General features: G+C 34.5%; 1 protein-coding gene across 3 annotated transcripts in view; it reads right to left on the bottom strand.

Moving 5' to 3' along the window:
• The window catches only part of gpc5a (glypican 5a), a 365,485-nt gene extending 344,764 nt beyond the window's left edge, over window positions 1-20,721 (bottom strand). For all 3 annotated transcript variants that reach the window (XM_088913593.1, XM_088913596.1, XM_088913595.1), the window contains exons 1-2: window positions 20,253-20,721; window positions 10,440-10,601 (exon numbers count right to left, since the gene is read on the bottom strand). In XM_088913593.1, the coding sequence (XP_088769719.1) occupies window positions 10,440-10,601; window positions 20,253-20,403 (313 nt within the window). In that variant the 5' untranslated portion in view covers window positions 20,404-20,721. The remainder of the gene's footprint in view (window positions 1-10,439; window positions 10,602-20,252) is intronic.
• Window positions 20,722-21,418: the final 697 nt, after the last annotated feature.

Genomic DNA, 21,418 nt, shown 5'->3' with positions numbered 1-21,418 from the left:
TCAACTATGCATACACAATGCTAAGTAGCAGACATTTGATACATCTAAATGTATTTACTAACATTGTGAACTAAAGGTGAGAAAATAGTTACTACTCTGGCCAGCATATTTATATGGCAACTCAATTTGCTCATGTTGAAATGGCATGATAGAAATCAGAAAGGTTTCTCCATGCCATTTCGGAGAAACAAGACGGTACAGAGACAAAATATTGTTTAAAAATCAAAGAGTAGAATATTCTCAAAGGATGATAAGAATCAACAGACCATGTTTACATTGTAGCAGGAGTACAATCAAGCTAATCCAAAAATCTAGCATCAATAGCCTATTCAAAACCAGTTTCTGCCTATGTCAAATATGTCATGCATTTTCAACAATCAGTGCACTCTAGAAATTTATCAAAATAAATTAATTTCCACATCTTTATGAAACATAAATCAAAGAATGATTTCACCAGTCAAGTTTTACATTGAAACAGGTGTGTATCCTAAAAATGTTACAAGACAAATACAGTATGTGACAAACATTCACAGTAAAGGTGAAAAAATATGTTTTGGGAATTACATGTAAGTCTGAGTGAAAAAGAAAAAAATCATGATCAATGGATTAAAAGTTTTCATTGAAAAATAATGCATAATTTGATAAGTATTTGTACATATTTACTACTTTCAAAAGAATGTATAACACTGTTTCTAACTGATGACCACTGATGAAGTGGTGTTAATATTTAAACTTGATTTAATTTATAATGAAATGCAATGATTTTAATTATGGAGTTTTTTTCATCAAACATTTGCTGATATTTATTAAGAATTTGTAAAGTATGTCAAGATATGTTGTTAAGCATTTTCAACCCTAGCCAAATAAGCCCATTAAATAACATTTTGAGAAAACAGTGCATTTGTTATTTGGAATATTTCCAGAACTGACTTGTATTAATACATCAGGCCAAATTGGCTAACTCTGTGATTTAGATTGAAGTAGCTACAGAAAGACGTTTTGAACAATATGCAGTAACATTAACTTTTGATTCAGAAGTATAAAACACTAGTAACAGCTGACAAAACTGTGCTCTTTCTGTGTTCAGCACCAAAAAGACTGGAATAAGAAAATCCAAGATTGGTGAATTATCTAAGATATATCTATGAAAATGAAGAATGGTGAAATACTACCACAGCAAAATACAGCTGTTAATCTATCTAGCCTTTGTTTGTCCATGGCAAGTATCAACATGATATTCCCATTATGATCATTTTTTTCCCATCAAATAGCAGCATCCAATCAGGAGAGGCAAATAAAATGTGGAATTCTATGTTTCCTTCCTCAAAAAACTATAGTAACGCCAGCAGTGTACTTTGAAAGATGGTCTTATTTCCAACTATGCTAACATAAAGAAATCTTAATTACCATATGCTAACTGTCACGATCCAGTTCTTTCCGGGCCCTATGCGGACGACACGATCCGGAATGTGAGGATACAATTGGGAAAATAGTCATGCAGGAGAAGGGTCAGGAGACAGGGGGCGTGTCTGAGGAGTGCAGGTGTCCAGGGGGAGTGAATCCAGGGCGAACAATCCAAGGGTAAATCCAGAGGGGGAATCCAAGACGGGAGGTTTAGTCCAAGACCAGGGGATCCATCCGAAGTTAAAACCAGAACCGAGTCGGGACCAGCGGGGCAGGGAATCAGGAACAGGAAACTAAAACCATAACGGAGCCAGACGCGGCAGGACCCCGGGCTCTCACGATGCGGAAATCAATGAGAAGCCTCGGGCAAACGCCTGCATCTGGCTTTAAAGGTGGAACTAAAGAGGGGCTGGAATAAGGAACAGGTGTGGGGAATGGGACAGAACGAGGAAGGGCTGGAGCGCCCTTAAGAGGAGGAGTAACGATCGTGACACTAACAGAAACTGAAACGTGGTGTGTCTTACGGAATGCTCTAATGTCAATGTTTATACTTATGTGAAAAATCAAAGGGAACTCCCAGTTAAAAAAAAACTTTAAGAAAAGTGCCGCTTACAAAACAAAACAGCACACTATTTTTAATCAATGAACTTAATTTCTGTCAGATATCATTCGTTAGCAAGCATCAGTTCATTGTACATCAGACTAGTGTGTATAGTGTGCAGTACTGAAAGTGTACAGATGAAAGTCTTAAATGTTTATGTAAAGGTCTTAAATATAGCCACACAATGCAACATAACATACAAATTTGCCATCTTCATATCTCACTGACGTGCATTATACATTCATAGCCAGAACTCAAAACGTAGTTGATCGCATTACCCTTAAAATAAGTGCTGTGACCTTGATAGGTTTTTTTAGTTAGTGCCAATATTTTTCACCCAACCTCTTCGCCTGCCTGCAAATCCCACACCTTCCCCACAGACATGCATGTATTTTTGTGCATTTTGTGCAGGTCAGTATCAGTGTCTCTATAGTGCAGGACTTCAAGATCTGCAGGACTGGGGTCAATGAGAAGATTAATTATATGAGGTATCAACACCTCAAGCAAGGACTCTGGTGAGGAACCATGAACGTATTCTGAAAGTATTCTGGAGATCCACCTCATATACTGTTTCATTGGGATAATGATGAAAAATCCAGCTGACGGTAAATTTAACTACCTTCACATATTCCAGTAAAAAGGCTATTAAGAATGGAGACATTTTCTTTTAAATGAATAATACCTTACCATTCAAATTAAATTTAAAATCTATATTTAAACTTAACTTCTGTTTTTTTTGTCTTTTTAGGAAAGAGAAATATATCTGAAGATGAGATGTTCTGTCTTCAGAGTAAAAATGTTACATGGTTATGCCATTCCATCTCTATTGTTGTGCCAAGAATTGCAATGCTACTAGCTAATCATAATTTTGTCAAAAAGCCTTTACAGCACTGAGGAAAAAGGGATTATTAAAAATAATCCCATGATTTTTTGATAAAACCATAATTTGATATAATACATATATGGAAAATGCTTATGCTTCTTAAATCCAAAAACAATATACTGTAACAGCATCAGTCTGTGAAATAAAAACACAAGTCATGTATAAAACATGCTTATCATCATTCTTCAGTGCTTGATGATGATGAATTAATTTGATGATACTGCTTTTTTCCACTGCTCACGTCTGTAGCTGTGCATTCCTTTCCCCAGTAGTGTTTTTTTAGCTTGTTTTCTTTTTAATTTCCAGTTCTCCTTAAAGGATAACTTTCCAGACACAAACATTTATCAGACAGCTAAAACTTGGAATTAAGAACTACCACCAAAATGTCAACATGCCAAAAATTCTGCTATAATGCTAACTGCCTCACAAATAGTTGCTTTAAAATGTTTGCTCCTTTTAAATATAATATTTGAAAATTATATTGTTTTTCTCAACTGTAGTGCACTCAATAAGCAGACGTCACTTATATTCAATTATATGTACTGTATATGCAGCTTTTCCTATAAGGGTTTCCTTCAAGGTTTAAAGTTTTCGTCTTGCCACACATCCATACAGGTCAGTTTTGTGTAGACTTTGAGATATTACATTGTAAACTGTAAGTCGCATCTCAAAAACGCATTTCACGGAGGTCTATGACACCATTCAGCCAACAGCAGCTGAACACCCACTGCGTTAATTGTGGACAGTGTGTTCAGCAGCATCTTGTGGCCTGAACATTACTTCCTGTGGGAGATTTCTCTGTCAACCTCTGTCTGTAAACTATTAAGACTGCCTGAATTATCACATTACTCAGGACTGTTGTCCTCAGTGCAGCAGAAGCATGTGTTCTACCTGCCATGCCTCTTGTCAGGTCGCTATAAAGTCTATATATTGTATGATAAGACAAAGATATTATGTATTCTGTATATAGTACGTTCAACTCAATATAGCAAATGCTAGCACTAGTTTTAGGCAGTTTTAGAGTAAGTGCTACTATTTATTCAAATGAATGCAAACTTGCAATGTTTAATTTGAGATATTCCTTTTCTAATGATAGGACGCTGTAATAATGTATAGTATGTATATATGGGAGGAATAATTAGGGCTAATGATTACAACTGATGATTAGCCAATAATGCAGGCCAGTGTATAGCTGAACCTCAAAAGGGTACTGGCTGTCTGGAAATGTGGTATGCTAACATCCTCACACAATATTATACAGAGAAACATTTCCTCAAGCTTAATTAAAATTTATTGTAACACTTTAAAACATTAAAAACATGCACACCTGTTCCACCCTATAGATTATCCTCATTTGTTTGACAACACTTATCAAAAACAAAAAATCTCATACTGTGTAATCTTCTACCAGTTTGTTGCCTAGAAACAAAGATATCCATTCACACTCTCAGTCTGTCAATCATTACAATCTCTAAGGTGTTTCATTGTCAACCTATCCTTTCCAGACATTATGAAAGTTAATGGTTCTCATCAGGACCCAATAGATACATATATAATATAAATAGGAAACTGAAGATGGGTGAACTGCAGTTTTAAGGTCAGTGTAGTGTTGGTAAATTAGAATCTGTTACAATTGATGAGTACTGGATTAATTTGAAAAGAGCCATCTGCAGGACATTATGGATTAAGACTATGTTCACACGACTTAAAAGAGAGTCCTAATATACCCATTTGTAATGCACAAGGTCTAAAATTACTTTTCTTTATTTAATACAGATGGTCACAAACTCCATACAGCACTACTTCTGCAACTGTGATAAACAGATTGCTCACTGACTCTGCTCAGTGAAGAGCTCTTTAATGAAACATTAAAGCCGACACAAACATGTAAATGCAATGAACTCCAGAAGTGTTATGACCACAGGTCCTGCAACATATACAGTACTTCTTCAAGAGTTTCAACCTAAGCAAAGGCTTTCACAAACTGCAAAACTCAATATTTATGTTCTCTGCTGAGGCTCTCACCCTTTCAAAGTATTTGTTTCATTAGTTGTTGTAAAGATGTTGCTGATGATCCATTGGGAATACCCAAATAGGTACCCTACTGATTAAAAGTTCTCAGTTGCTTTATTTAAGGTTTATCCATAACCCATGGCAACCAGCCTGAGACATTTCGGTATCCCACTGGGTTTGAGCCTGATCCTCAGCCCAAGATGTAGTATAAATTAGCAGGAGGCATATAAAACAACAAGTAATACAGGTATGAGAGTGATATAAAGAAATGCTGATGAAAAAGATCTCCTGACTAACACAAGAAGGTTCTAGACATAATAATGGGAACCCGGAGGCTACCACAACTTTCCGACATACACACTCTTACATTCATACTGCTTATTAATTTGCTATCTATGTTCACTATAGGAGAGAAAAAGATAAACCATTAGACAATTCATTGTGGTGACTATAATTTAAGACAAAAGAAGAAACTGTTATGCAAACATCTTGACTCATTTGAATGAGAAATCGAAAAGGTCTTTATTTTTTATATTGCATGTGTTCGCTCTAGAACATAATTTAAATTTACTTTATCCTCCCTAGATGAGTGCATCGACTCTAAAATGAAAATGAGATTTTACACTACAGTTTAAATCTGTTATCTGTTGTTCCTTGTGTTTGCCAAAAACATACCATGTCCATAAAATGTCATCTATTTTGTTAGAGAATGCAAATGCAGCTTTTTTAGAAGTTAAGCATTTTTTGTAAACAAGTTCTTATTAATTTTAAACTATCAAAATCACACATTGGACCTCGGACATCATGATTCCCCTCATCCCCAGTCATCAGCAGTATCCCTCTCTATGTTATTAGGCAAATTATAAAAAAATTGCATTTTAAAATGCTGCACAGGACATATACATAATCACTTGTCATCATTATGCTGTGCCTTCATATCTTTTCTCTTTGTAATGTACTGTAATTTGCTGCATACATACCAAATGTGAGATTTATCACTTACTCCCAATCAAAATGCCTTAAAAAATAATATTTATTAAAATTATTTTTATTTATTGTACTTATTACTTTTAAATCATTCTCTGTTGTAAATTTATGCACAAGTAAAATATATTTATATCCATGAAAAATTATACATTTTCTCATAGTTGTCTATAATTCAGTACATTTGATTTATTTTTTTTACATCATTACCTAAAAAAGAAAGGTGGTACTCAATCAATATTAATGATGGGTGAAGATTTGACTGCATTTGAGTAAAGCCATATACAAACTATACTAATCCAGAAACTTTTGAAAGTAATTTTGTGATGGAATTTGTTATATAATAAAGCATAACATTTCTGCTTGCTGTTTACAAATTCAGTGCCGTACAAAGAATATAGAGCAGAATCCCTTGAGCCTTTCTGTTCAATGCAATGAAATGAAAGAATATAGAATCCTGCAACCTTTTAACCCTGGTCTGATTAGCAGTGAATTGCATGACAGATAATTTTGGATTCATCTGAATTTCTCTTGTGTCTTCAATGTTGTTTTTAGACTACTTCTCATTCTATCCATCCATTCATTTTCTGATCACTTCATCCAACTGAGGATCATATGGGGGCCAGAGCTTATGCTGATAAGCAATGTGCACAAGGGAGGATACACCCTGGACGGGACACCAGTCTATCACAGGGCAAACACACCCACACTCACACCTAAAGCTAATTTCTAAGGAGCCAATTAACCTACCAGTATGTCTTTGGGCTGTGGGAGGAAACATATAAACTCCATGCAGATAGCACCTCTGGCCCAGAACTCAACAAGGAGCCCCAGAGCTGCGAGTCAGCAGTGCTAGCCGTTGTGTGACTGTGGCACCTCTGAGTAAATTGCATTGAATGAAAGAATCTATAAAATGGTTTAGATCCCAAAGGATCCAAAACTACTTTATCATACTTCTCATACTAATTTTATTGAAAGGGACTGCCAGGTTACGAAAAAAGAACTGAAGTGTGGTTGCATTCAAAATGTTGTATTCGAAAAGCCTGTCTATAGTAATCTCAAAGTAAAATGCTTTGACAAGAATATTAGTGTAGTATTCTTGAGGCTAGTTCTAGTTTACTCTTTTTTGTCAATTATACCTGTTACTGAAGAGCATCTTCTACAATTAGTTTTTTGAAGAGATAAATTTAATAGTGCATTTTAAACAAATGTAGCTATTTTCTTTTTTTTTTCTTTTAGAGCTTATTGATCTGTCTTAAACGGCTGGAATTTAAATGAACTACCTTTTGCACAATACATTATAAATTAAGAACGGATTAAGAGAATATCATTTTGTAGATATTTTCTGTGCTACATCTGTTCCCATAACATTGGCAGGTGAGTTAACACACACAAAGTGCTTTACAAATGTATTCACATTTTGTTGCTTTAAAGCTTGTAGCCATGATATTTTGAAGTAGTAATATTTGTCACATACAAAACTTACTCAAAAAACAAAAAGAAAGAAGTAAATAGATAAGTAATATGAAATATGGACAAGTCACAATTGCATAAGTATTTAAACCCTTTGCTGTGGCACAACTAATTTATTTAGGTGCCCAAAACTATATTAACAAGTCCCAAAATTTGTTCAGCGGCCTCTGTCTGTGTCTAGCAAAAGTGGTTCACATACAGTAATCTGACAATACCGTAAGGTGCCAAGTCAGGCAGTGAAACAAAGATTCAACTATGAAGACAAAGAAGCTTCCAAAACTATTTAGAGGCACACAGACAATACCCAAATCAAGTTTCTCTCCAAACTGAGCAGCTGAGCCAAGCCAAAACTGTTGAGGGATACCACTGAAGGTCCAATGGTGAGTTTGAAAGTCAAGTGACTGAGATGAGAGAAAATGTCAATAGATCAACAATATCATTGTAACTCCACAAAGAGGGCTTGTACGGAACTGAAAAAAAACACATCTCAGATTCTACAAATCGACACTTCAAAAACATGGCCAAAAGTTTTGTGGTCAGAGAAGATAAAGTTAGAACTCTCTGTGTTACATCTGATACAGACCCGACATTATGCATCATTCAGTCAACATCATCTCTACTATCCTGCCTCTCCCATGGAGTAGTATTTGGAAGCTTGTCAAGGCTGACCGAAACATCGACAGAACAAAGTACTGGCAAACCATACAAGAAAATCTTCTTCAGATGTAAAACTGGGAAAACTGAATCTTTTAGTATGACAATTATCCAAAATAGGAGTCCAAAGCTGCACTGGAAAGGCTTAAGAATAAGAAGCTGTTCTTGAATGGCACAGTACCTATTTGAAGTCCCGACTTGAATCCTGTTCAGAAGACTAAAAACTGCTGTGCATAAGTAATCCCAAATCAACATGAGAGAGCTTAAGTAAGCCTTTCAAAAACATATTTCAGTTTTTCTCTCTTTAGTTTTTGCTGATATTTACTATAACTTGTCTTACCCTTACAAATGTTCGCATTGAGCTTTCAGGTTCAATTAAGGCAAATAACAAAAAGAAATGATCTGCAAAGCAAACGTTTGTTCATGTCTACAATAATTACAATTATTTATAGTTCTATAGCTTCCCTGCACAAAAAGCACAAAAAACATAAATCGTCCTTTAGCTTTAAATATATAAACAGTACTGAAAGATAAATCTATCTTACCATTAACATTACAAGTTTGTGCTCTAAGAATAGAATATTTTTTAAATACATTTTATAAAGATGTAAGAAAACTACAGCTGTCAGGGTCTGATCCCGATCACCTGCGGGCTCCAAGCATACACTATGCCATTCACTTGACAGTGGGTATCTTCGCCTCGCCAACAGACCGGACTTCTGCCACAGAAGACATTTCAGAGAGTGGTGACATCACTTCTGTAATGTTTCAAAGAAATGCTGCAGTGCCCCTTCACACTCCCCTGTTCCAGTGTACTTAAGTAGTGCAGTATAAAAGCAAAAAATAAATGCAGTAAATATACATAATACCAAGTGAAATTCCCAATAAACTTTCGAAAGGTTATGTATGCCATTTCTAAAAATGACCAAACTGGAATACATCAAACCAAGAGAGATAATTGGGAAAAAATCAGTTTAATGATATTAGCAAAGGCATGGTTTCAATTAACTTTAGTAATTTAATATTGTTATCATGCTATACCAACCACATATCATGAAGTAAAAGAAAGGACTCAAAAGAACAAACACTAACCTGCTAGAAAAATTTAATGTCTGTAAAATCTTCAGTTATGCATAAAACTATCTCCATGACATCCAAAAAACACATAACCTGCAGTGGTGATCTGTGTCTCCAACCTGTATACTAGGTTCATTGTTCAAAGGGCATGTGCAAGAATGATTTATATAAAGAATACCTTATTTTCACAGTTATCATTTAACATGAGCGTTGCAAATCCTATAAAACAGAGGTTATATTTTATAATTTTATATATGTCTTTGTAAGTTAATGTTTGTCTAAATAAAGGCAATATTGATGGCTTCTATTTTAATATGAATCCCTTTCTTGTTATAAAAAGCTCATTTGAAATAGCCAATTGCGTTTTTCTTGTCTTGGATCAGTGCTACAGTCTCTGCGACCTGTTATGGGAGAGAATGAGGAAGTGAAGTGTATGCACAACTCCACAAACTTCAAGCCACTTGTCTTTTAACACAACACAGGCTCACGCTGGAGGAGAGGTGTGTCTCAAAATTAAATGATATATACAGTATGTTAATTATATATTGGAGCTAAAATACGGCAGAACTATGACAGGTCAATAGTAAAAATTTCCGAACCCTGTTTTGCAATGATGCTGGCGGCGCAATCTATGTAAACATTAAAATTAATTCTCTAGCGGTATAAACGATATATCCAAATCCATATCATGGCACATATTTCTACTGGTATACCGTCTTTACCGGTTATACCGCCAACTCCTAACTCGTACCCATAATCACAGAGCTTAACCTTTGTGCGAGCAAAAGCATTTACTGGTTAAGCCACTCAAAAGGCTCCTTAATCACTTTTAATACAATTTATTAATTAATGGACTGGAAACTTACCCTGAATTTCAACTGATCTATGTGATGACTGATTCACAGAAAAAAACACATTTTTATCTCTCTATTTTATCTATCATCACCTACAGAAGGTTAATCACATACATTTGTAATTTCCATAATATAAAAATATTCCAAAGCAAGCTAGTTACTTCTAAGTATATAACAATTTTTCAGTTAATACAAAGAAGAGAAAAAAGATATATTGACACAGGCATATAATTAAAAATGAAATGGCAAAAACAAAACAAAAATACCATGATTAACACCACTTTATTTTATTATCAATTCACATCTCTAATTAACAGGTTCCTCAAATAAACATTAATTCATAACTACAAATTTATATTCCTTAAAATATTCACTGTCAGCTTGAACCAAATTTAAGATTGGTGAAGAAGATATGAAAAGAGCACTTTTTTTGGTAAACCATTGTTTTTACATCAGGCAACCCACTTTCAATATGGAATTTTTACATAAAACCTACCTTGAAATGCAGCTACATTCCGTGAAATTAAAAACTTTAAACTTGAGCTGGATGTCTGCAGCAAATGCTGGATATCATGTCTGGCTGCTACCTGGTATTTCTCTTCCATCTTTTTGGTACAGCATGTTACGTTCCTTGAAGTACATACCTGAAGATCTGAGCCTACAGAAAAAAAAGGAAATTATCCTGTCAGAAATACACAATAAGTAACAAAATCACAAATTGTGCAGTACAGCTGTGTATTTATGTGCATATTGATATAACAGAGCCATGATTTGTCCCTAAATTCTAACCTAATTCTGAATTCTAACAATGATGAATAGAAATAAAGGTCATCATGCTTTAAGCAAAAGCATTAGTAACTGAATGGAACAAGTAATAGGTTTATTCCATGCTGAAAAAAAGAAGAAAGAGAACACAACGTTTCGGCCGTGGAGCCTCACACCTGAAGAAGGCTCCACGGCCGAAACGTGTTTTCTTTCTTCTTTTTTTCAGCATGGAATAAACCTATTACTTGTTCCCATACTGTATATTGTAAAGTATATGTAAGATTTTGAAAAAATCTTTCTAAATGAATATAATGATTGAAATATACATATATTATACTATGTATTTTAAGGTATTTTCCTGAATCAGTTTAAAAAAAAATATTTAATATACTGTACTATATAATTAAGAAAATCTCTATTATACAATATGTATGATTAGAATTGGAAATTTCAAAGAGTACCTCAATAACTTTCTATTAAAAAGACTTTCAAAGTCATTGACACTTTTGCATGCTTCACAAAAGGTTGATAAATGCTAACGTCTGATATTAGAATTCATGTTAGTACAGAAATGTTGTCAGTACATTATAATGACCTTAATGTGACCTGTCCTGCTTTTTAATCTTAAGTAAACATTTGACAATTAACTATCATGACAATGTACTGCTCAAACTATTATCTTATTATCTTGTAAAATATTATTTACTGTAATTTTATCTCAATATCTTTTGTCACTCCAGACATTAGTGAGATTATTAATCTTCAGTATATCCCTGTCTAGATGTCTCTTGTGTCAGCATGCCATTGGGTATCTTGAATTTTGCCTACGTGACATACAGTGTTATTGCAACAGATGGACAGGATGGTTTGTCAACAATTTCACAGAGAAGATATGGAAAGGAGAGTTACATGAGTGTGCAAGCTGCAGAGGAATAAGCAAAGATTAGATCTCCGCTGCAAGGTAAAGGGAAAGTAAAAAATGACAATCCAAAATTACCCTCAGTCTAGATTAACACCTACCACTAGCTCTCAATGCTTAACACATTGTTTCCTAAATTACTCTATTACCTTCAAGTAATTTGTCTCCCAGATTTCAATCTCTTCGGACATCCTTTTCCCTACAACCTCCCCTTACATACAGTAGTGCTGAAGCAGATGTCACATTACCTTTAAAGAGGCAACACTAATTTATGTATAATAATTAAAACAATCTGCATAGTAGATACGCACAGTATGTTACAGGCCAGCTTTAAATATGTTCTTCTCTGGACAAATTACATAAAAACAGAATGTGCCTGGACCATTATCTTATTACATTTTTTCAATAATGTATATTTTACAAGTCAGGACACTTAATAAATCTTATTTTTTTTACAGGGGCTATAATATTTTGTAAAGGAACGTTACTTATTTTGTAAGTAATAGGTATATTCCATGCTGAAAAGAGAAGAAAGAAAACACAATGTTCTTGTGTTCCTACTTGTTCCTTTGCAGCCGACGCATGCTGGCGCATCTACCCACCTGTAATATTTTGTGTTCATTTTAAAAGAAATGTTAAAACTTTCCAGATTACTCCATTATAACTTTAAGTCAAATATTTGTTAAGTCAGTGTTCAAAATAATTGGTAAAGAAATCTGTAGAAATAGTCTATACTGTGAGTTAAAATATAGTTACTAGTGGTACAATGCTACATACTGTAAGTTACATACTGTAGAATTACTTAGAACTGAGGCTTAACAATGACAGAAGACCAAACATGAGGATTAGCCCAAAATCTGTTGGCAGTGTGCACAAGCCTAATATTAAAAAAGGAAACAATTGTTGTTGTTTTTTTTTTTAAATGGTGTTCTAATCAAATGACGTGGCTCACATTTTCAACAAATAACATTCAAGCATGCTTAGGGTTATGTTAAAAAATGTTGGACAGGCCTGGTTGCCTGAAATTATGGCTAGCAAGTCTCCAGGAAGAAATCTCAGTGAGTCTGAAAGAGGGCAGAATCTTCAGTGACCAAGACAGCTCAGCTTGCCAATGTTTCACAAACAACTGTACCTAAGGTGATCTCCACACGGAACTGTGAGGGAAAGACACCATCAACAAAGGGCAAGAGTGCATGGACGTCCGACTCCAAGATCTTGATAGCCATGCATTAATTGGAAGTGCAAGGCAAAACTGGCAAACAGCTGCAGCTCAATTGATTAGAAATTTCAACCTGTTAGGAAACTAACCAGTTTTAACAAAAATGTTTTGCCAAGACCACTACAGAGCAGGATATCATAGCTGTGTTGCAGTGCCAAAACCACTCGCCACAACTGGCAAAGTACATTTGCGAGTCCAAGTGGTACAAACAGCATAGACAAGGAACTACCAAGCACTGAAGAATATGAAATGGTCAGATGAATCATCCTTCACCATGTTCTCAACCAATGGAATACTGCATATAGCATGTGATGCCAACCTAAAGAACTCTATAGGCCACTCTCAGTTCCAATAATAAAGGGCTCTGGTGGTTCTCTCAGAAAAGTTAGAAAATCTTTTCTTTCCTGCAATGAAAGATGTCTTCCAGACTTATCAGTTACCAGATCTGAACCTAATTAAGCATTTATGGGATATTAAGGAATAATGCCTGGGACCTAAGTTGATTGACTTTCTCATGGAATAAAAGTACCAGATCGCCTCAGCAGAATTACAGATGCTAGTAAACTACTGTATGCCATAGCGCACATACTGTAGGTTATACTGGCAGCCTATTGGGTCCAATAATCTATTAAGTAACTTTACATTGGTATTTCCATATTTATGAACACACTGGAAAATTTATTGATTTATTTATTGATTTATTGATGAAAATCCCAGAATATTTGGACCTATAAAGATTTGTGCCTGGCTAAAGAATCTGTAACACTGCCACTGGAACTTCAAGCAGAAAAATAATCATATGCATAGAATCATAACTTTTTTATACAAAATATTAGGCTTAAAAAATAGCCTACTCTTAAACTGCCAAATGTGCTTTACAGACAAGACAATGTTGTGAGGAAAATAAAGCATTGAGCCACAGCTGTGTCAGAGTCCTGAGCTGTGTGGTTCACATGGCATTTGCTTGCAGGAAGAGCGGTCAAGCAGAGCCCATATTTCAGCTATATTTATAGAGTGGTCTAGTCTCAATCCAGCTGCAATAAACACATAATTACATATAAGGTTTTAATGAAGTCACAGATGTTTGCTTTTTCCATTTTACATACCTTTAAAAAAACTAAACAGAGCTGGATAACATATCCTAAAACACCAACTTACACAATAAACATGTCAGATATAACCCGTACTGTGATATACATTTGTCCTTTTAATGAGGAGGCATTTTAGCAGCACATTGTTAAAGTATTTAGGAATGTCTGAGAATGCTGAGCACTGAAAAGAATCGATAAATGATTTTGAGATTATTGATCCTTTAAGTCATATTCTGATTATAAGTTAGCACTATTTCTCAATTCAGTATGTTTAAATCACCATAAAACTCTCCAGTACCTAAAAATAAATACTCTCTTGTATGTAGTGTTACCGTGTGTGCAATGATGTTAAAGGATAACATCCCAAAATAAGCAGTCCTATCTGGTATTGCCATATAATGCACTAACAGAGATTTTGATCACCTAGCATAAAGTGCAACATTTGGAAGCTAAAACATTAACAACTAGATTTTTAATTGCTATGTATTGTGGTTTGTAAATTTATTCAAAATACTGTAACATCTCTCACATAGAAAATATTTAGAGTGACATTTGAGAAATGGATCAGTTGATCCCATGATGAGAATATCTGGAGTCAGCTCACAGTAATTAATGTTAAAGAAGCCTAGGAACTGGAAGGCAGCAATATTTATTTACAATAATTTATAAATAAGAATATAAATAAGAATTTATAAGAACAATAGAAAAGGAAAGTTTTCCTATACAAATATCTATTCAAAAAGATCTCCAAAACATAGACAACTCATCTGTGTCTGTGGAGAATCGTCCCATTATAGCTTTGAACTTTAAACGTGTCTGTTTAATAACCATTAATTAACACAAAGGTCCCTACAAGGTTCCATGAAGGGTGTTATGCAATCTCTTTTGCCATTCAATTTCTTAAATATTTAGTAGTAAAACAAGTTTTCTCAGTCTGTTGACAACAAATCTATTCATGCTACAGCATTAAGAATCATGGCAAACAATCGTATTGTTTTTCTTTTAATAAAGAATATTTCATCTCACCTTTTAAGAAAACATCACATTTCAAACTACTTAGAACATGTCACAGAATGCTCTTATTTTTGGTAGTGATATTGCTGGAAAATAAAATAAAATGCTTTATTGGTTCTGCATTTAATTGATACAGCTTTTCCAATCAAGATAAAATAAATCTTTTCATGCTATTCTGTAAAACTTGGTCAAGTCAGTGATCAATACCTACAAATACCTGATGTCATTACACTTAAAAATACATAAGTAAAGTTGAATGTTTTTAAAACTATATGCATTAAAATATGCTAAATCATGAGAAACATTAATTTTAAAAATATCCATCATCTATTTGCTTTTATCAACATGCTATAAAACAGATTCCTGTTAGGAAAACAGGCTTCCATGATGTTTCATACGCTGGACATTTGTATGATTAAGTATTACAGAAAATTGCTTTCAAATCCTAATTAGCTTCAAAATGTTGTTTTTAAAATAGTTTATATGTAGCTTGAAACTAACAGCTTTTATAAAAAATAACTACTTCAAAAGAAGTAATCAGGAGCCAAGATGGAAAATAACTTGAACATGTAATATATCCCAAGCACGATCACTGAGAAAGATTGGTCTGCTGGGAAAAGATAAACAAATCTAACTGCATTCACAGGTAGCATGACACTGAATACAGGTCAAACATGTGCATTAGCAATGTAAAGTATTAGAGATCATCACCTTCTTGGACAGCAATCTTAAAAGCTATATACTGTAGCTGCTCTTTGACAGAAATCTGAACAGCACATTCATCACTGTTATCCTCTGCTTCCTCAACTAAAACAAAACAATATATTATTGGCAAACTAGAAGATTACGATTCCTCAAGACATTCTCCAGGGCCTGTGGGGTCATTGCCATATTATAACACTTATAACAGAGTTCCCATTCAGCAAAACACTGACTGAACTGGACTTTTGTTAATAATTTAGTCCTTCTCAATACCATCATAACTCTTTAAAGCAAAACTATTACCGTATTAAGCACAGCTTACCACAAAAGCAGTTTGATATAAACAGAAAACTCCTTTTAAAGCCTGTTTAATCTGCCACTTTATAAATGAGATTTGAACAGTTAAAACAGAAACAACTTCAGCAATATCGTGAGCTAGAGAACTGTGAACTGGCTGTGTATAAGTACCAGGTCCTGTCCCACTATTTAATGTATTTAATCAACTAGAATTATTAAAGACATTAAATAATAATAAGAAAATTAATTAATTAAACAAAATAATAATAATGTTAATAAGGAATAAATTATCTATCCATCAAATTTCTAGCCCCTTTATCCTATACAGGGTTATAGGGGCAGCCAAAATCTAACTCCATCCGACACAAGGCGAGATACACTGTGGATGGGATGTCAGTCCATTGGAGGGCACACACAGACACAAACACGCACACACTCACACCAGGGCTAATTTTCTGAGAAGCCAATTAACTTACCAGTATGTCTTAGGACTGTAGGAGGAAACCAGAGCCCCCAGGGGGAATGCACATGAACAAAGGGAGTACATACAGACTCCATGCAGACAGTATGTCAGGAATTGAGCCTTGGGCCCCAGTACAAGGCAGCAATGCTAAACACTGTACCATTGTGCCAACGCTGATACATTATATTGAATAAAATAATCTATATAATGTTTTATACATATAAGAAGCCAAATACATACAGTATACTGTAGGAGCAGTCCTAGTTTATCTCCCACTGAAGTGTAGTACAGTACATACCTACGCGACTCATAGAAGCCACTATGCACCAGCAATCCCACTACATAGCAAATCAGGTAGAGAAACGAGAAATTACTCTACCAATTGAATTAAAGGGGAAATTTAAAATTTAGCTAGTCCAGAGAGAAAGGGACATTTCGCCAGTACCCTAATTTTATGAACAAGTGCCATGGGACCAAGTAGTCAAATCCTCAATTTATCATCTTATCCAAACAAATACACTTCTTACAGCACAGGTCCACCTACTAACATCACTTAAAGACAGACATTGTCCATTTATTTTAATTAAAACTGATCATTTTTGTTCTCTATTAATAGTCCATTTAATGACTTATAATTGAGGTAAATGGCTTTGTTTTTCTCTTACATACAAAAATATACTGTACATGGAAGTTATAATTATTTATTCATTGACAGAGACCTTTCCAAGACAACAGTTAAAAATATAATTGCAATATACAGCTTATGATGGAATATTGGATGCATTATTTTAATTATATAATTAAGCTTCTTCTGTCTTTGGCTATCAATTAGAATTGCCTTGTCTAAAAGGCCATTTTAATGCTATTTGCCTTTTTTCAGCCACTGTAGCATGTTGTTTAACCAAAACATTTCTTTCAAGCTGTAGCATCAAGCTTCTTTCATAAAGATGGAAATAATACTCTTATGGAAGCTTTTAACCATCGATAGAATACTCTAAGCAGTGGTAAATGACGTGCAGTGGCCACAATCTAAACAGAGCAAAAAAAAACTTTTCACTGTTCTGCAGCAGCTGTGCTAACATTACTATTATTGTACAGCTAAATAAAGGTAATACATATTCAAGTCAAATATGTTGTCTACTATATTTTTAATGAATGAGCCTGGAATGCCTAAGTTATTATGCTGCTCGAGTGAAGTTTTCATCTGCTGAATTCTATAATGCTGTGTTTCATTTTAAAAAGATGTGTTGTTTCTCTTCCTTTGAACAGGGAAAATAAATATAATAATGGAATTTTCAAAAGTCTGTGACTGCTATTGAAATGTAATAACTCTCAGCTTGTCCATATTGGACAGAGAGTCTTTATTTCCACAGCTAACTAAAATTATATACTGTTAGACAAAACAGCCCATTGATATAAATCATTATATTTAATTACAGTGCTGATTTAGTCAGAGCACAGCACAGATGCACTTAATCCACTGAATTCCTCTTATTGCAATGTACAGTAATTTGCGACACAAAAATGCATTGTACTTTAAACAAATAAAAACATCTTTTTAAAATGGGTCATACATTAAAGATTCTCTACTTTGATGTGGTGCTGTTTGTACAGTTCAGTTCTTCCCCCACCCTCACTGTCCGACTCATTCACAGGTTGTTGTGTATCTTAATTGTCACATCTAGTTTTAGGTATTCCTTTCTGTGGGAAGATCACTCATACAGTATGTCCTACTAATGTATGTTTCCTCTCAAAAAAATTATAAAAAGAAACATTGGTTGACACCCTTAAACAAATTATCGCCTCATTTTCTCCATTCAATACCTGCTTTCATATTTTCTCTACAAACTTAAGAATGAAACAACTGCCAAATATCTATTTATGACACCTCAACATATGTAGGCTACTGGGCCATAAATGTACACATACACTGTAAATATATGTTAAACTGTATGTTTAATATTTAGTTTTATCTAGATTCTGAAACGTTTCTGTTACAGCTATCAATGCCCACAATTTAGACTGCAAAAGAGCCTCCCAGGGATGGATTTTAAAATGCAACTGCAGGACTTTAGCTTTGCCTGAACTGTGAACTTCATAGTTGAGCTCCCCAACTTTTGCACTCATGTTAGTGACCAACATCCCATATGTATGCTTGTAGTAGGTCACATACATAAGGTTTCAGCTAATGAGATCAGAAATAGCACAAACTCCTGTCAATATGAGTTTTATGAATATATTGTCACACAAACCATGGATGAAAAGGTTTATAGCTTCAGTATTATCTACTGTGTTTCTGAAGTCTGACTTTTAGGATCCCCATGACTCTCCAGATTTTTAAAGTACCACTCTTCTGGACATCAATATTATCAAGAACAAGCATGACATAAATGAGGAAACTTTATAGCTACTTTTCTCTATATATCCAATAATGTAATATTCAGTAAAGCAAAGCCTTATGTTTCAACAGCACCAATATGATTGTTCTTAGAAACACGACTGGATGTACATATCTGTGCTGATGTTTCCCCAGATTTAAGCAAAACAATGTGAAACATTTTAACGTTTGTTTTTGTTTTTATTTTAGCAAATATAAGCAATATTCTGTACTGTAGGTTTAATCACAAAGGGAAAAAACTTGTGCATTCCCAAGGAATAGAGACATCGTGATGGGCTACCCCACTTCACAAAAGAATAAATAATCTGGGCATTCACTGTAAGAAAAAGTATAATTTCTGAAATCAATTAAATCACCAGTCTCTCCATTTGGAAGGGCGCTACTTTCCTCGTATAGTCGGACATCATTATAGCACTTTATTAATGTACGGAAATTTTCAAAACGGATTTTTTTTTTCCATCGTCACAGCAACTGGTCTTTTATAATCTGAATTTACTGCGTTCAACTCACTGTTGCCATAAAATTAAATAAACACCTGGTCAACCTTGAAAAATTACCTGAGCACCTGTGCTTGTCACAACCTTCTGACATGAAATCATCAACTTTGCTTCGAGTACTTCTTAATTCTGTTTACACAACTTGCGTTCAGTCGACTAAAGGTGCCACTCGAACTTCTACATCTACAAACCGCAACAATGATCAGATCGTTTCAAGAGAAATTTCTTCATCGCCCACGTATTAAGAGCTATTTAGGGTAATTTAACTGAAATTCTTAAGAGCCTTAAGAACCACTCTGGATTCTTCTAATTATGCGTATTTTAAAGTATTAAAAGTACATTTGTGCAAACACCATTGTAAACCTTTATCCAACGTCAAGCATTTATAAACGAAATCACCAGTTTCTTTAAATGCTCTTAGAACAACCGGAATTATATGGGTTTATGAACTGCTAAATACAATTTTTAGTGCAGTAATCCTAACCAACAAGATTAAAGTGCCCGGCAGCCTTTAATTGTGTTACGCGCGCTGCGATCCTGAGCAGACTAATCAGTACCCCCAAATGACACTAATGTATATTTTAGTTTCTCTGTAATGCATTTTATCCGTCTACAATCACTGACATTTCACCAAGCACATCAAGCAATTTAAAATCATAAGTAAAAGAACTACACTAGGCTCATGTTGGTCAATTGACAAAAATACCCTTAATAAATCAGAAACTAGTTTAAAAATCTAGTGACAAATCTACGCCTACAAATATACGCATGCTGTAAAATCCTATTAAATTCTTTTGGTATGCAGAGAAACCAGTGCTGAAGTGCTTAACATACTTTTTTTTTAAATAAACCTGTTTAAATAACTATTTTAACGTCAATGATATAAAAGGTAAGATTATTAGTAGGACAGTAGATTTCACTGCATTATTATTTTAAACATTTACCTGTAATTGGGAATTCTGGCAGCGATTTCACGGGTCCTATCTGTCTAAGTTCAAAAACTTTTCGAACTTCATCGCAGCTGGTTGGACTTTCCAGACTGAGTCCAAAAAAAACAGCCAGCACCAGACAGCAAAACAACCTTCTCGGTCCCATTTTTGTTACTATAGAAGGATCAAGTCTTACATTAACGCATGAGTATCATAAAACCAAAATTTTCTGCAGGTAACCCTTCAACCTTCCTGTATTCTTTTCAATATTTCATTAACAAGATGTTATTTCTTTATTCTTGTCGGCATCTGGAATTGAAAAGAAGAAGAGATCGCCTAAAGGTTCCCACTAGTCTCTAGCGTCACTGCGTTGATGTATATTCTTGCACTGAGTTCAGATTTGTTTGAGAAGGGCCCGAGTCAAACAGTTCTTTCAAAGACGGCGTGCTCTCTTTCGTTGCTATACAGAAGAGTTGGCGTCAGTGAAGAAAGGGCGGAATCTTTACTATGTACCTCTACTTGCTTTTCCGATTTTGGAGATCAGAGCCACCAGGCGGACACATTTTCAGGATTAACATTTCGTATATTCACTAGATAGTCCCTTTTCATTTGACGAATGACCGGCGTTTGTGTTTTATTACGTCTGTCTCACTAAAAACTGGTTGTGAAAATAGCTTTCGATGTTGTTGTTTCGAATACGTAGTTGGACATGAATTTTACTGGTCAGATAATAAATGTATTTTAAACAGAATTATACTATATTATATATGGAAAGGATTAAACGATGTATTTAGATCCCCGGTTTTGCTGGTTTCTAAACACGCACACAACCTGTAAAACAAATATAATTAGCATGCATGTTTTAATAAGGAGCGTGCAAAACACTAGTATTATGTCGGGTAAGAATATCGAAATGTCTATTTGTAACATTTTTTAAAAACTATGTATTCACTAGTAAATGCGTTATCTACATTTATAAAACGTTAGAGAAAGTATTTTATTGTGTACCAAGATTTTATTGTTGAAGTTGTCTGCAAATAAATGATTAACAATAGAAAATCAGGAAATGATATCAAGCAGCGGAAACCGTGCTCAAAATCATGTTTTAATCTCTGAAGTCTCAAGAAGATCACGTGCCCGATGAAGAAAACTAATTTCAAATTGGTATGATAGCGCCATCT

Source organism: Atractosteus spatula, chromosome 4 (assembly GCF_055471065.1).
Source record: "Atractosteus spatula isolate fAtrSpa1 chromosome 4, fAtrSpa1.hap1, whole genome shotgun sequence".
In the NCBI taxonomy this organism is placed as follows: Eukaryota; Metazoa; Chordata; class Actinopteri; order Semionotiformes; family Lepisosteidae; genus Atractosteus; species Atractosteus spatula.
This window is presented reverse-complemented; position numbering and strand designations above follow the sequence as displayed.